The sequence below is a fragment of the Leptonychotes weddellii genome, chromosome 9 (assembly GCF_054177405.1).
Source record: "Leptonychotes weddellii isolate Sample4059 chromosome 9, ASM5417740v2, whole genome shotgun sequence".
NCBI classification, from domain to species: Eukaryota; Metazoa; Chordata; class Mammalia; order Carnivora; family Phocidae; genus Leptonychotes; species Leptonychotes weddellii.
In genome coordinates this window covers 27507672-27522354 of record NC_138377.1, presented here as the reverse complement: position 1 = coordinate 27522354, position 14683 = coordinate 27507672, and the positions used below count along the sequence as shown (strand labels likewise).

The window sequence follows — 14683 nt, the reverse complement described above, 5'->3', positions numbered from 1 at the left end:
GGAACTAGAGGGTGTTATGCTAAGCGAAGTAAGTCAATTAGAGAAAGACAAATACCAAATGATTTTACTCATATGTGGAATTTAGGAAACAAAACAGATAAACATAGGGGAAGGGAAGGAAAAATAAAATAAGACAAAAACAGAGAGGGAGGCAACCACAAGAGACTCTTAACTATAGGAAACAAACTGAGGGTTGCTGGAGGGGAGTTGGGTGGGGGATGGGATAATTTGGCGATGGACATTAAGGACGGCACTTGATGTAATGAGCACTGGGTGTTGTATGCAACTACCTCTGAAACTAATAATACAGTATTTGTTAAATAAACTGAATTTAAATTAAAAAATAAGCGGATAGAATGATCCATTTTGTAGATACCAGTCAGCCTCTTTCCTCAACCACCCATCATGACCCAATGGGTTCGTGAACAAAGTAGCTATGGTTACAGGGTGGCAGTTACACTTGGGCTCAGCAACACAGACTTCCACTCACCAAGGACGACCAGGCTAGAGCTACCACTACTTGCCCAATCTGCAGTGGCAGAGACCAACACTGAGTCACAGTATGGCACCATTCTCTGGGGTAATCAGCCAGGTACCTGCATTGTCAGAAGGTGAATCATTACATTGGACTGTTTCCATCATGGAAGGGGCATCATTTTATCCTTACTGGAGTAGACACTTTGGATACAGATTTTCATTTCCTGCACACAATAACTTCTGCCGAAACTACCATCCATGGACTTACAGAATGCCTTACTCACCATAATTTTAGTCTACACAGCATTGCTTCTGATCAAGGAACTCACTTCACAGCAAAAGAATTCCATTATCATGGAATTCACTAGTTTTACCATGCTCCCCACCATCTTGAAGGAGCTGTCTTAATAGAATGGGGGAACAGCCTTTTCAAGACTAAGTTACAGTGCCAGCTAGGTAGCAATACCCTGCAGGGCTGGGGCAAGGTTCTCCAGAAGGCTGTATATGCCCTGAATTAGTGTCTAATACATGATGCTGTTTCTCTCATAGACAAGATTCATGGGCTCAGGAATCAAGAAGTGGAAATGGGAGTGGCACCACTCACTATTAACCCTAATGACCCACTAGCAAAATTTTTGCTTCCTGTTTCTATGACTTCATGCTTTGCTGCCTTAGAGGTCTTAGTCCCAGAGGGAGGAATACTTCTGCCAGGAGACAAACAATGATTCCATTGACTGGAAGCTAAGATTGCCACCTGGCCACTTTGGGCTCCTCATGCCTCTAATCAACAGGCAATGAAAGGAGTTATGGTGATGACTGGGGTCATTGATCCTGATAACTAAAGGGAAACTGGACTACTACTTCACAGCAAGGAAGGCAGAGTAAAAAGGTAAGGAAGAGTGTCTGGAATATAGGAGATCCCTTAGTGTGTGTCTCTGTACTACCATGCCCTGTGACTAAGGTCAGTGGAAAACTATAACAACCCAATCCAGGTAGGACTACTAATGGCCCAGATCCTTTAGGAAAGAAGGTTTGGGTCACACTACCAGATAAAGGACTATGATGAGATAAAGTACTTGCTGAAGGCAAAGGGAATAGAGTGGATAGAAGATGGTTACAAATACCAGCTGCAACCAGGTGACAAGTTATAGAAGTAAGGGCTACAAGTATCATGACTATTTCCTCTTTATTTTGTTATGAATACATTTGTATTCATATTTCCTATTGTCTTCTTTCCATTTTCCTTATTCCCTAATCATGTGTCATGGGATAACTGAATTTATATCATAGTATTTGGGTATTGTTAATTTCACATCATAGTATTTAAAGTTACAGGGTATCAAGAAGAATAAAAATCTCTCAAGGGATTTATGTCTTCTTCTGGGGAAGGGGTAAATATGTAAATGCCATATCCTATTGGTTCTGTTTCTCTGGGGAACCCTAATACAGATACCATTCCAGGATGGATTGTATGCACTGAAGCAGGGATCTTATCTTGGGTCTGGGAACCAAGGACTGGAAGGCAGAGTGGCACCACATACCACTATTCCCTATGACCTACTGGGGTGGTCTGTGCTTCCTGCCCCTTCAACTCTGCAGGTTCTGGTCCCCAAAGGGGTCATATTTTCACCAGGAGACAGAGCTAGAATCCCAATGGAATTATATGCTAAAGCTGCCACCTGGGCATTTTGGGCTCCTGTGTCCCTTCATCAATAGCAAGAAGAGGTGTCACAGTCTTGGCAGGTGTAACTGAGCCTAATCATTGAGAAGAGATAGGGCTGCTTTTATATCATGGAGATGCAGGGAATATGTGTGGAACCCAGGTGATCTCCTTCAGTGTTTCTTGGTGTTCTCTAGCCCCACTGTGACTGTAAATAAATAGATTCAGCAATCCCAGCCTGGGAATGGTGACTAAACACTCAAGTGCTTTGGAGACAAGGACCTGAGTAATGACACAGGATTATCATCCAAAGCCAGTAGAATGCTATCTAAAGATGAAGGAAACTAGAATGGATAGTGGAGGAGAGAGACAATCAGTATCAATTTCGGCCCCAATGCCAAACACAATAGTAGTAGGAACTGTGCTTCATCTCACTAACCTCCCTCTTACAAGGTACCCCACAGGCAGAGATGCCTATTAGAATTCTGGATGATCTGTTCCTAGAACATATATGGAAAAGCAGATCAGAGCAGTGCAAAGACTAAACTGTGGAATATCCAAATAGGCCACTTTGATTCTTCTTCAAGGAAAGTTTGCTGAGCGGCTACAGGGATTACAATCAGCAGAGAGCCTCCTGATGTCAGCTCTTTGGGACAGCCTCAGTTACAGGGAATTGTGGTCAACCTCTTGCCATTCCCAGGGCACTCCAGATACACTGAATGAGAAAGGGAAAGTATGAAGACCAGGCCATTTTGGCCCAATTCAAGACAAATCTTTCAGGCAATATTTATTCCAGAGCTTGCTGCTAGGTTGGCCAAGGCTGCAATGCAGTACCATTTCTCATTTACACAACTGACTTCCTCACCTTTTCACAGTGGTTGGTCCCTATCAAAATCTTGCACTCTAAACTCTAACTCAGTGTCTGGAGAACTCAGACTATCACAATGAAATAACTCCTGAAAGCACTTGATAGCCCTAGGGCAAGGGGAACACTGGAAAGAAGGTGGGTTTATCAGAGTGCTGGTGATTCAAGGAGACCCTCTGCAGAGCAGGAACCTATAAGACCTATAAGGAGCACAAGTGACCAGCTGCTGGGCAGAACTCAGAGGAGGACCTGCTAACCTCAGAGCTACAAGTCAGACCTCTGAGGGTGTCAGTGACCAATTGGTGCTGGTACTTCTCAATAAGAATGAAGGGGCTTCTAAAGAGCCAAGAAAACTAGAGTCCAAAACCAAATATGGCTACCAGAGTGCACAGCCCCAGCCAAAATGACAGTGAGAGTAACTTTTAGACACAGGCAAGTAAACTCCCTTCTCCCCTCATCCATCATGCTAGGTTACTTCTACTGCCCCCCTTTAGGCACAGTTACCCTGAAGAGAACAGGAAAAACAGAAATGGGGTCTGCATTGGCACATCCTCAAATACAAAGGTGGGAGGAGGTTTAGAACGGAGAGACATCAGCTTAAAAACGTCTCTCTGCTGTGCCTTTGCCCAGAAAATAAAGAGACAACCTCCAGGGGAAAAAAAATGAAGTTTTAATATGGCTTATAACACTGAAGAGTAAGAAAGTACATGCTAGAAATCCTTTGGTGTGGTATTAATGCTTATGATCCTGATATGAAGGATCCTTAAAGGATCCTTTTTCTTTAAACAGTCAGGCATGCCCTAATGTTTCTCTACTATTAAAAGAAGAACTGGGGATTTGTCTAATGAGGTAGGAGACTTAGCTTTCCTCTTCTTCCCTCTCTCTTTTTTTTTTTCGCTTACAAAGTACAAGAAGGCAAAATAAAACGAAAGCAGTAGAAGGAATAAGCCACAATAATGACAGGTAGCCCAACATTGGCTTTGCTTCTACTACAGGCTTCCCAGGAGGTGGCCCGCTATCAATACTGCCTCCATGGCCCTCGTGCTTGCAGTAAGGAGGCGCCCATCCACGGCGGCAGTGGCAATGCTGTTTATTATTGCAGACTCCGTGCAGGTGGCAGGTCTCGTTAGTCTGACAGTCTCGTGGTGGATGGGTCATATTGACACACTTCTTGTGGATGCATATCTTTTCTGGACCACACACTGTGCCCTCTTTCACTTGACCAATATCAGGTATGGCCATCCCTAAATGATAATCAGTGCCCCAGCAAGTGGTGTCATTGAAGTGAAGCTGATGCACTGTAGAATGCTGGATCAGACTGGGAATCACTCGCACATTTTCACACTGCACTCTTCCACATAGAATATCAGGGACCTCACATTTTACGTATATTAGGTCTGTGATACCACAGTGACCAAATCGATTTCCTTGGGTGTTGATTTCTTTGTAGCAACTCTGAGATGCACCCCTTGCATCTTTGCCAAAAATCTCCCTGCACTGTTTGTCATGGTTATTACATCTCCCTTTATAGCAGTAGGCATCGTCACCACAGGGAATCCCATCCTGTACATATACATCTTCTGGACACTGATGAAATGTCCCATTGCACCACTCTGGAAGGTCACATTCATTGATGTGATGTCTGCACAAAGTCCCTGATGGCATGAACTTGCAGTCTTTGCAACAAATTCCAAAAGTACAAGTAGCTCCAGGCTTCAGAGTGCAGTTCAACAGACAACAGGGATCATTTACACACTGGTGTATGGTCCCACAATCACACTCCTCTCCTTCTTCAACCACTAGGTTCCCACAGTACTGTACCGTCAAGATATTCCCTGGATATGGAGGTGAGTGAATACATAATCCACTCGTGAGAGTGTTGTCCCAATACTGGGCATAACTGCAATTGCTGAACCGAGTTGTCACCCTGTGGGAAGGATACATTATGCACCACTGAAGCCCACACACACATTGTCCAGTATCATGAGACATACCCAAATTATGACCAAGTTCATGGGACACAGTAAGTGCAAAATTATACAGACTGTCTCCTTCAAACACATCAACTCCACAGTTAAAAGGACGCTGGCATATTCCTCCAACATAGGCAACTCCAAGTTTTACGCCAAAATATTTTTTTATGAAAAGATGGGCAGTATCATGATGCAGTCGTGCATCAAGACTGAGAAACTTCCAAATAGCAAAATCCTCCATAAGTTGTTCTATGTTATCGGAGGCAACTAGGTTTCTTTCACTCCAGATTTCAATCCCGGTCAAAATTACATCAACCTCCAAAGGGTAATATAAGATATCTATTATATTGACAACATCAAATACTTCACGCTGTACTACTGTCACATTACTTTCGTAGTAAAGGAATCGAAGATGGTCCACAACTACTACCAGCTCAAGAAAGCGCAAGTGGGTCCACCAGCCCATGTAAGAGCTTTGCATCAGAGTAGAATTATATGATGCCCTCAACTGCAAATGGCGTGCTATTTCCTCTTCTGTTAACCCACATCTCATAGGTGGGAATTGTGTATCATCACTGTCTATCTTATACACCAGGTGTTCAAATGTGGCAGAAAACCTCATTGGCTCAATTTCATAAGCAAGGTCATTAATCTGTAGCATTCCTCGAAAACCTCCAGAACAAGTACTGAGGGCAACCAGGGACTCAGGGATTCCTTCCACATAACCATGATAGTAGCAGTCATCAGGAACAAAAGGCTGATCTTGGTGGAGGGCATGCTGGTCCGTATAGGTGAATACCGGGAAGGGTTTGGAGACCGAGAGCTTCTTGACCCTAATGTGGACAATGTGTCTCTGGCCCCCAAACTGCAGGCTGTAGGAGAGCCAGCCTGGACCTTTTATACCTCTGCCCCTGCCAGTCACCTTCAAGGGGATCACCAATTCTGGGGAGAAGTGCTGGGAGGGCCTTGCCTGAGACTGGCCAGAAATGAACAGAGACATTCCTACCCCGAGTAGCAGAAGAGTGACCCTGGTGTGCACCAGGGCCTCACCCACTGCCATTATGGAGCTGTCATTATGGAGCCATCTGTCCAGGGCAGAAGAGGGCAGGGTGTGAGGCACTGCTGGTCTGGCTCCTCCCTCTGAGCTGCTTAGGGTGCAGAGCTGACCTTTATGGATCTGTGTTCTGGAAGAGGTGGACCATCAGAGTTGCAGTGCTGAAAGTGAAAATAAAGAAAAGAGCTAGGATGGGGTTGGTGGAATAGGGAGAGTGGGAGAGAGAGAGGAAGGTGAGGTAAAAGTATTCTTCAATTGGAATATGGCTAGAATTAATAAAATGCCCGAGATTGTCATATACATATATACATATACATATATATGCGTATATATACATATATATATACACTATACATACATATACATATGTATATAGGCAGAGGGTGGGGGAAGGACAGGTTTCCAGAGGAAGAGATGAAGGAGGTTAGTCATAGATGGATAATGACTGAAACTAGATGGTGGATACAAAAAATTTATTAAATATTGTTTTCCAAACATGTAAATTGACATGAAATTTTCCATATTAAAAAGACTGACATCTGACTCCCAAATTGTTCCTCTTCCCAAAAATCTACTGGTACCCTGCTATCTTCACTAAGAGTGTGGACAACCCATTCAAAACCCACCATTTTTTTTTGTCCCTTTATTCAGACTGTTTATTCCACCTCTCCTTTCCTGTGCGGACATCCTTTCTAGCCCCCATTCTGTCTGAGGTTAGCAAAGTAAGCCTTACTTAAGGGACTTATTAATTTGGGGAGGCCCCTTCAAAACAAGCCAAATTTTTATTTTATAATGCATTCTTATCTGCAGAAAAACTCTGGACATCCAAAGATGGGAAAACAGAGAATGGGCCACTATTTCGGGGCAAGGCAAACAACTCAATTGCCCCCAAACACAGCAGGCAGGCAACAGCCTTCTCTCCACCCAGCCCAACTGCACCAGGTCTTCAATCATAAGAGACTCATCTTAGATGTGTAAATATAGATTCTAGTCTATATTTTTGCATGGCTGATGAGTTAGCTGAATTCTCTAGAGAAGGCTGGATTGAGGAGCTTATATCTAGAGTCAGTTCATTAAAATGTTCAAAAGGCCACAATTCAAGTGGACTTATGCCATTCCTGTTGAAGACATAAATTTTAGCTCAGGTAAAAGTTAATTTTGCTTATTCACTGACTTTCAGTTAAAAGCATCAATGATTTAATATTTGAAAGCAAAAATTAAAACAAATTTGGAGACACATTTGAACACATACCGGTGACATGAGTATTCTACATAAGTACACAAATGGGATCACAGTAGTATAGAGTATGAGAAATATCTTCAGCATTATAATGTTGAGAACACCTGTATACATCTGGGTACTTTTTTTTTATTATTATTGTTATGTTAATCACCATACATTACATCATTAGTTTTTGATGTAGTGTTCCATGATTCATTGTTTGCATACAACACCCAGTGCTCCATGCTGGATACTTTTTTAGAACTAATGGATGGCTACTGGAAGCCAAGAATACTAGATGAATCCTCTTAGGGGAAGTATCTCTGGTGGAGGCGAAATCCTAATTACTGGATTTCCTCTCCATTTCTCTCTTCATGATATCCTTGGTATATGCTCCAGATCTGGGAATATTAAAGTGAGTGTGTGATTTGAAAGAGGACTATTAAAGATAAAGCATTATAAAGAGGAAAATAACCTATATTATGCTTTGTCAGAAATATGATGTGGTAATAATAGAAAAGTTCATTGCTAAGAATCTTTGAGATACGCCAGTCTGTCACCATTTCATGGCTCCAAAGAAGAGCCCTGAAGGAACAGTGCATGACCATGAATTATGTAAACTTATATCACTCCAAAGCCCTACCTTTCTACCATTACCAGCACTTCAAGCAGTGTGAGATTTTCCTCTGTGTGAATCCTTAGCTCTTCTAATTCCAGCAGCTATTTCAAATTTCTCAAAACCCCTATCTTGCCAAGTCTCCTCTCATGCTCAATCACAGCCTCAATTTCACTATTTCTCAAACTTAGGTCACAAACCAAACAGGGTCACAAAATCGATTTAGTGAGCCACAACTAACTGAAACAATACTAAATGTCAGGGTGCAATGGTACTATATATCAGAGAGCTTCACACAGATCAGTGTCACCTATCACCATAGAAACTCTAGCAGCATTCCACTGACACTTCTTATGCTGATTATCAACTATTTCCTGAACTCCAAAACTAAAATTTATACTTTGTCTATGAAGCTGGAGATGGGAATCTGTACATTATATTTACACTGTTATTTGGCTTCCTTAAGTTTTATCAATAAAGACACAAAAGAGAGAATAAAAGGCAAAAGAGGACAAGGGACTTGTAATTACCTATTTGCCCACTGTTACTTTCTATGAATCCCCAGCTCTGGTGCCTTGCTCTGGTGGTGAGAGCTGGTTACCACATTCCCAGAACCAGCTACATCAAGCCCTAATAAAGGTATGAGTACCCGATGAACAGTGTGCCCTCCTCAGAAGTCTGATGTTCAGAGCCATTCTCTTGTACCTTGGGCAACCCACACCAGCTACCCAGTGTCCCTTTTTCAGATGTTCCAGGCACACCACAAAGAACCTCGATACAAGCCCCATGTGTGTAGCACTTGTCTCTCTGAGATCTGAGTCACAATTTTGGAGGACCTTCTTCCAAGTTCCTAAGGAACCAGTACCAGCTCCTTACATGAAGTACAGCTATTAGCTCTACAGAACCCCTTTTCTGATTTCCTGTTACCAACATGACCTGAGCATGCCCTGTCTTCTACAGTCCAGATCTATGAGGCCCATTATGAAAGTATCTAATTATGGTAACCCCAACCTCTTCTCTTTTTACCCTAATCTTAGGGGTAGGGCTTTTTCTTGCAACTCCATACCTCTATGTACCTCAATGTTCTCTTTTCATCTTTTCGGTCCTCTAAAACCTTTTCAAGAATTTCTTTATATTAATTACTCCTGGTGGGTTTTTCTTTTCTGGACTAGATCTTGACAGATACAGGACTTAGTACCAAGAGTGCTGCCGAGAGAGACAGACAAAATGGGACTCCAGGATTGGTATGGGCAGGTCCATGGCTTTACACACTACTGAACTCCTGTCCAATGGGGAATGGGCATGCAGTGGCATCACAATGAATTAAATTAACAGCCAATGTTTATTATGATGAAGTGCACTACTGAAGCAAATGTGTGGGAGACCAAGGGTGATGATGACCGTTAAGTACCTCAAGGACTGTTCTACCAGAGAATTTGCACAGTGAAGCTCAAGGCTCTAAACTCTCAGCTCAGAGAGTTGATAATGGTAGACCTAAAAGAATTCCTCATTTGTTTTAGCCACAGAGTCAGTCTTACCAAAAAAATCAAACTTTAATTGTGGAGTTACAGAATCACAATGTAAGTTGAATACATAGATTTGCCAAGATTCTAGTGGGAAAGTTAGGACATTGATTGAGAAGGGAAAAAACCTTGACACTTAAAAAGAAAAATTCCAGGTAGACTTGACTGATTCTGAGTATCTCAATCCTCCCACGTATCCCTGAGTCTCCTTTACCAGGGAGAGAAGCTAGACTTCTCCTGTCTGAAAAGCCCACCCACCTCAAGCTTGAGACCCTGTAATTATCTCTTCTGGGAAAGTTACCCTACAAGGAGATATCTAGTCTCCTCAAGACATACTCCTACCATCCTTTATTGGCTCTAGATGTAAATCAGAATCTAATTCAACATGTTGCAGAGAAACAAATTCAGTATCCAAACCGAGAAGAAGGAACTTCTACTGCAAAATAATGATATTTTACTAACTTATATTGGCAAAAAAAGGGGGGAAACAAATGATATTAATAGCAGAAAAGATAAAGTAGTTACAGAGATAAAGATATATTTAGTATGACAAAATTCAACAGAGATGGGGCACCTGGGTGGCTCAGTCAGTTAAGCATCTGCCTTTGGCTCAGGTCCATGATCCCAGTGTCCTGGGATCGAGCCCCAAGTTGGGCTCCCTGCTCAGCAGGAAGTCTGTTTCTCCCTCTTCCTCTCCCTCTGCCCCTCTCTGCCCTTCCCCTCTGCCTCCCCACCCCTGCTCATGTTCTGTCTCTCGCTCAAATAGATAAATAAAATCTTAAAAAAAAATTCAACAGGGATTTGTATCTATTTATTAAATAGCTTCAAAATATATAAAGAAAACATTGAGAAATCAAAAAGGAGAAATAGAAAAATCCAAAATCTACTTGCAGATATTAACATACTTCTCTCAGCGACCGAGAAAAATCAGACAAAAAATTAATAAGGAAATAGAAGACCTAAGCAAGGTTAATCAAATTAACCTGACACATATGAAACAGTACAGTCAACAATTGAAGAACACCTATTAAGTTCAATTGCATGTGAGATATTTAGCAAAACAGATAATATCCATGGTCATAAAGTTTCAACAAATGGAAAAATAAAAATTGCATAACATATATTCCTTAACTACAGAACTTTTAAAAATTGTATAGGAAAAAGAGCTAGAAAATAGTATTTGCTTCAAAATTAAAGAAAAACCTTCTAAATAAGCCATGGTCCAAATATGAACAAAATGTGTAATTAAAAATATTTTGGTTTCAATGAAAATACAACATATTAAACTTGTAGAATGCAGTTAAAGCAATGCTTACATGGAAATTTCTGGATTTCAAGGTATATATTAGAAAAGGAGAGAAATTGAAAATATTTTATATAGCTAGAAAGATAACAGCTAATTAAACTTTAATAGTAGATAATTTAAAAATAAAGATGGGAGTACAAAACAATAAAACATAAAAAACAAATACTAAAAAGAAAATAAAGTCAAGCACCAGTTCCTTATAAGGAATTGACAAACACCTAGCAATATATTTTTTTTAAGATTTATTATTTGAGGGAGAGACAGATTGTGACAGATAGCAAGAGAGAGCACAAGCAGGGAGGAGAGGGAGAAGCAGGCTCCTGTAGAGCAGGGAGCCAGACATGGGGCTCCATCCCAGGACCCTGGGAACATGACCTGAGCCAAAGGCAGTCGTTTAACTGGCTGAGCCACCCAGGTGCCCCTATAATAGTTTCTATTATAAGATAATAATGAAAATTTAAACATGGGAGTAAATTTGCCAGTAAATTTGAAAATTTAAGCAACATGGGTAAATTCCTTGGAAAACCAAACTAACAAAACTGACAAAAGTAATAGAAAAACATGAAGGGGGGTGAATCGGAGGGAGAGATGAACCATGAGAGACTATGGACTCTGAGAAACAAACAGGGTTTTAGAGGGGAAGGGCTGGGGGATGGGTTAGCCTGGTGATGGGTATTAAGGAGGGCACATACTGCATGGAGCACTGGGTGTTATACGAAAACAATGGATCGTGGATCACCACATCAAAAACTAATGATGTATTGTATGGTGACTAACATAACATAATAAAATAAAAATAAATAAATAAAATTTAAAAAAAAGAAAAACAAAATAGTTCTACATTATGGAACTACTGAATCTATATGGACATTGAATCTATATAAAAATATAAATTAAAAACAATATACCTTTTCACCAAATCTCTGGTATAGTGGGTTCTCAAAATCTTTTTGAGGTAATACAAATGACTGGATAGTGATAAATTAGAGATATATCCTAATCAAGCCTTACTAATTAAGCTTCAACAATTGCTTCAAAAGTAGTAACCTAAGAGCAATGACTGAATGTTTGGGAATTACAGACATTTGTGCCATGATCAAAGGCTTCAAGGATACAGGGATAATGATAACCAATCACACCCATATTTAACTCACCTGTTTTGCATGTGCAAGTGGGTTGATCTTGAAGAGTTACTACTAATTTTCCTAAACTAGGCAGGGGTGATTATACTTATACCTGCTATTTCAGTTGTGATTTCTTTACTAAACAACTCAACACAGCCAAATCTATTATGTAGCTAGTTATGAAGGGTTGAAAGCAAAAGATAAATCATATGAAGACTAAGATATGAAAAAGTAAACAGTGCAGGGGCGCCTGGGTGGCTCAGTTGGTTAAGCGGCTGCCTTCGGCTCAGGTCATGATCCCAGGGTCCTCCCCTGCTCGGCGGGGAGCCTGCTTCTCCCTCTCCCTCTGCCTGCCTCTCTGCCTACTTGTTCTCTCTCTCTATCTCTCTGTCAAATAAATAAATAAAATCTTTTAAAAAAAAAGTAAACAGTGCATATGTTAACAAAAATAAATCTGATGAAAACAGAAAATAAGGTGAATAGAACTGTTGGATCACTATATTGTACACTTCAACCTAATACAATGCTGTACATTAATTATACTGGAATTAAAAAAAAATTTTTTTTTTGAGAGAGAGAGAGCAGGGGAGAGGCAGAGGGAGAGGGAGAGAGGGAATCTTAAACAGGCTACATGCCCAGCACAGAGCCTGACTTGGGGCTTGATCTCACGAGCCTTAGATTACAACCTAAGCCAAAATCAAGAGTCAGACAGTTAAATTGAGCCACCCAGTTGCCCCTGGAATTAAAGTTGTTTTTTTTTAATTTAAAAAAAAAAGATGACAAGGGTAGTATGGACAAAGATAAAAAGGAATTAATCAGGTAAAGAAGAATATATTTAAGAAGGACCATTCCATACTATCTTGTATGCACCTAATAGCAGAGCTTCAAAATAGATGAAGCAAGAGTTGAGAGAAAGCAAAGAGAAGAAATAAAAAATCCAGTATCATATTTGGAGATGTTTACTCAGAACAAGCAAGTAGAAAATAAGACATAGAATTTAAATGACATTAATCAAACTAACATAATCAATACATACAGAACACTGTACTCGAAAAATTGCAGGATACACATGCATTTTCAAATGCATGTAGGGCATTTACCAAAACTGATGATATTCACAGCCATAAAGCAAACCTAAAGGAATACAAATTGTACAACATATGCACTTCTGGTTTCTGCTCTGGCATGTAAAGGGCTTGCAAATCATCACTCCCACCTGCACAAAAACAAAAAGGCTAAACAAACTGAAAAAATCAATGACCTTTCTTAGGTACATCTGACAAATGAGACTGCAGGACAGACTGGAGTGGCAGGCTAATAGAGAGGATATGGATGAGCTTCTCTGAAGCAGAAGTGGCTGGAGCCAATGAGACTTTAATGGTGACTTCGGTGAATTCCTGGAGTGTCGACTAACATCGTTATTAAAAACTCTTAGGGGCTTACTCCAAGGGCAGTCTCTATACTGTCATAAATCTGATCTCCAAAAAACCTACCAGGTACTCATAGTAAAGATCAGGAAAAAAATCACCAAATGCTTGACCAAGAAGAGGAGAAAAGTGACTTTTGGAAATATGGTGAAGGTAAGAGTAACCATCTTGAAACACACCCAGAGTGTCCTCAAAACAAAGGTCTAGGGGCGCCTGGGTGGCTCAGTCGTTAAGCGTCTGCCTTTGGCTCAGGTCATGATCCCAGAGTCCTGGGATCGAGTCCCGCATTGGGCTCCCTGCTCCGCGGGAAGCCTGCTTCTCCCTCTCCCACTCCCCCTGCTTGTGTTCCTGCTCTCGCTGTGTCTCTCTCTGTCAAACAAATACATAAAATGTTAAAAACAAAACAACAAAAAAGCAAAGGTCTAACCAGCGAGGGGAAAGACTTCACCAAAGCCTTATTCAACTTGAGGGAAGTGAAATTACCCAACTCCAGCCCCCTCTAGCCTTCCTATGTCACCTAAGTTTGGGGGTGGGAATATAGGGGAGCTTAAATGCCACTGTGAAGTTCAGAGCCCAGGGACACAGGACCACTACTAGACTGAGACCTAATCTCATACCAGAGAATGTTTCCCATCCTCCCACTCCTTTCACCACATCAAAAGGGCTTCTGTATAAGTGGATAACACCTGAAAGAAGTACAAAACACAGACTATTTAAGAAAGAGTTTCTCAGAAAATCCTAAGACATTATGGGAGACAAAAACAAGGACACTAGAGGAAATTGAAACCTCTGACACCTGCAGTTACAGGAAAGAGTAAACACAGCCGAGCTACTGGTCAGATAAACACTAAAGGCCTATCTACCTCAGTTTTTACTGCCCAAATACATTATGTCTGGCTTTCAACAAAGAATTACAAAGCATGCTAAAAGGCAGGGAAAAACACAGTCTTATGCTGAGCGAAATAAGTCAATCAGAAAAAGACAATTATCATATGGTTTCACTCATATGTGGAATATAAGAAACAGCAGAGGATCATGGGGAAGAAAACCATGAGAGACTCACCAATAGGAAACAAACTGAGAGTTGTCGGAAGGGAAGTGGGTGGGGGGATGGGGTTGGGCATTAAGGAGGGCATGTGATGTGATGAGCACTGAGTATTATATGCAACTGATGAATCACTGAACTCTACATCTGAAACTAAGGATGTACTATATGTTGGCTAATTGAGTTTTTTTTTTTTTTTTTTTTTTAAAGATTTTATTTATTTATTTGAGAGAGAGAGAATGAGAGAGAGAGAACACATGAGAGGGGATAGGGTCAGAGGATGAAGCAGACCCCCCGCCGAGCAGGGAGCCCGATGCGGGACTCGATCCCGGGACTCCAGGATCATGACCTGAGCCGAAGGCAGTCGCTTAACCAACTGAGCCACCCAGGC

At 41.1% G+C, this 14683-nt stretch overlaps 1 protein-coding gene across 1 annotated transcript; it reads right to left on the bottom strand.

Annotated features, from left to right (window-relative positions):
- Window positions 1-3664: 3664 nt before the first annotated feature.
- ADAM20 (ADAM metallopeptidase domain 20) lies at window positions 3665-7133 on the bottom strand. Its single transcript, XM_006734473.3, has one exon. It carries the CDS (start codon window positions 6033-6035, stop codon window positions 3861-3863), a length of 2175 nt encoding a protein of 724 aa, XP_006734536.3. The 5' UTR covers window positions 6036-7133; the 3' UTR covers window positions 3665-3860.
- Between the last annotated feature and the right edge of the window lie 7550 nt (window positions 7134-14683).

Bases quoted from the DNA above. Each gene is read 5' to 3' on its own strand.
- ADAM20 (XM_006734473.3), bottom strand. From the start codon at position 6,035: ATGGCAGTGGGTGAGGCCCTGGTGCACACCAGGGTCACTCTTCTGCTA.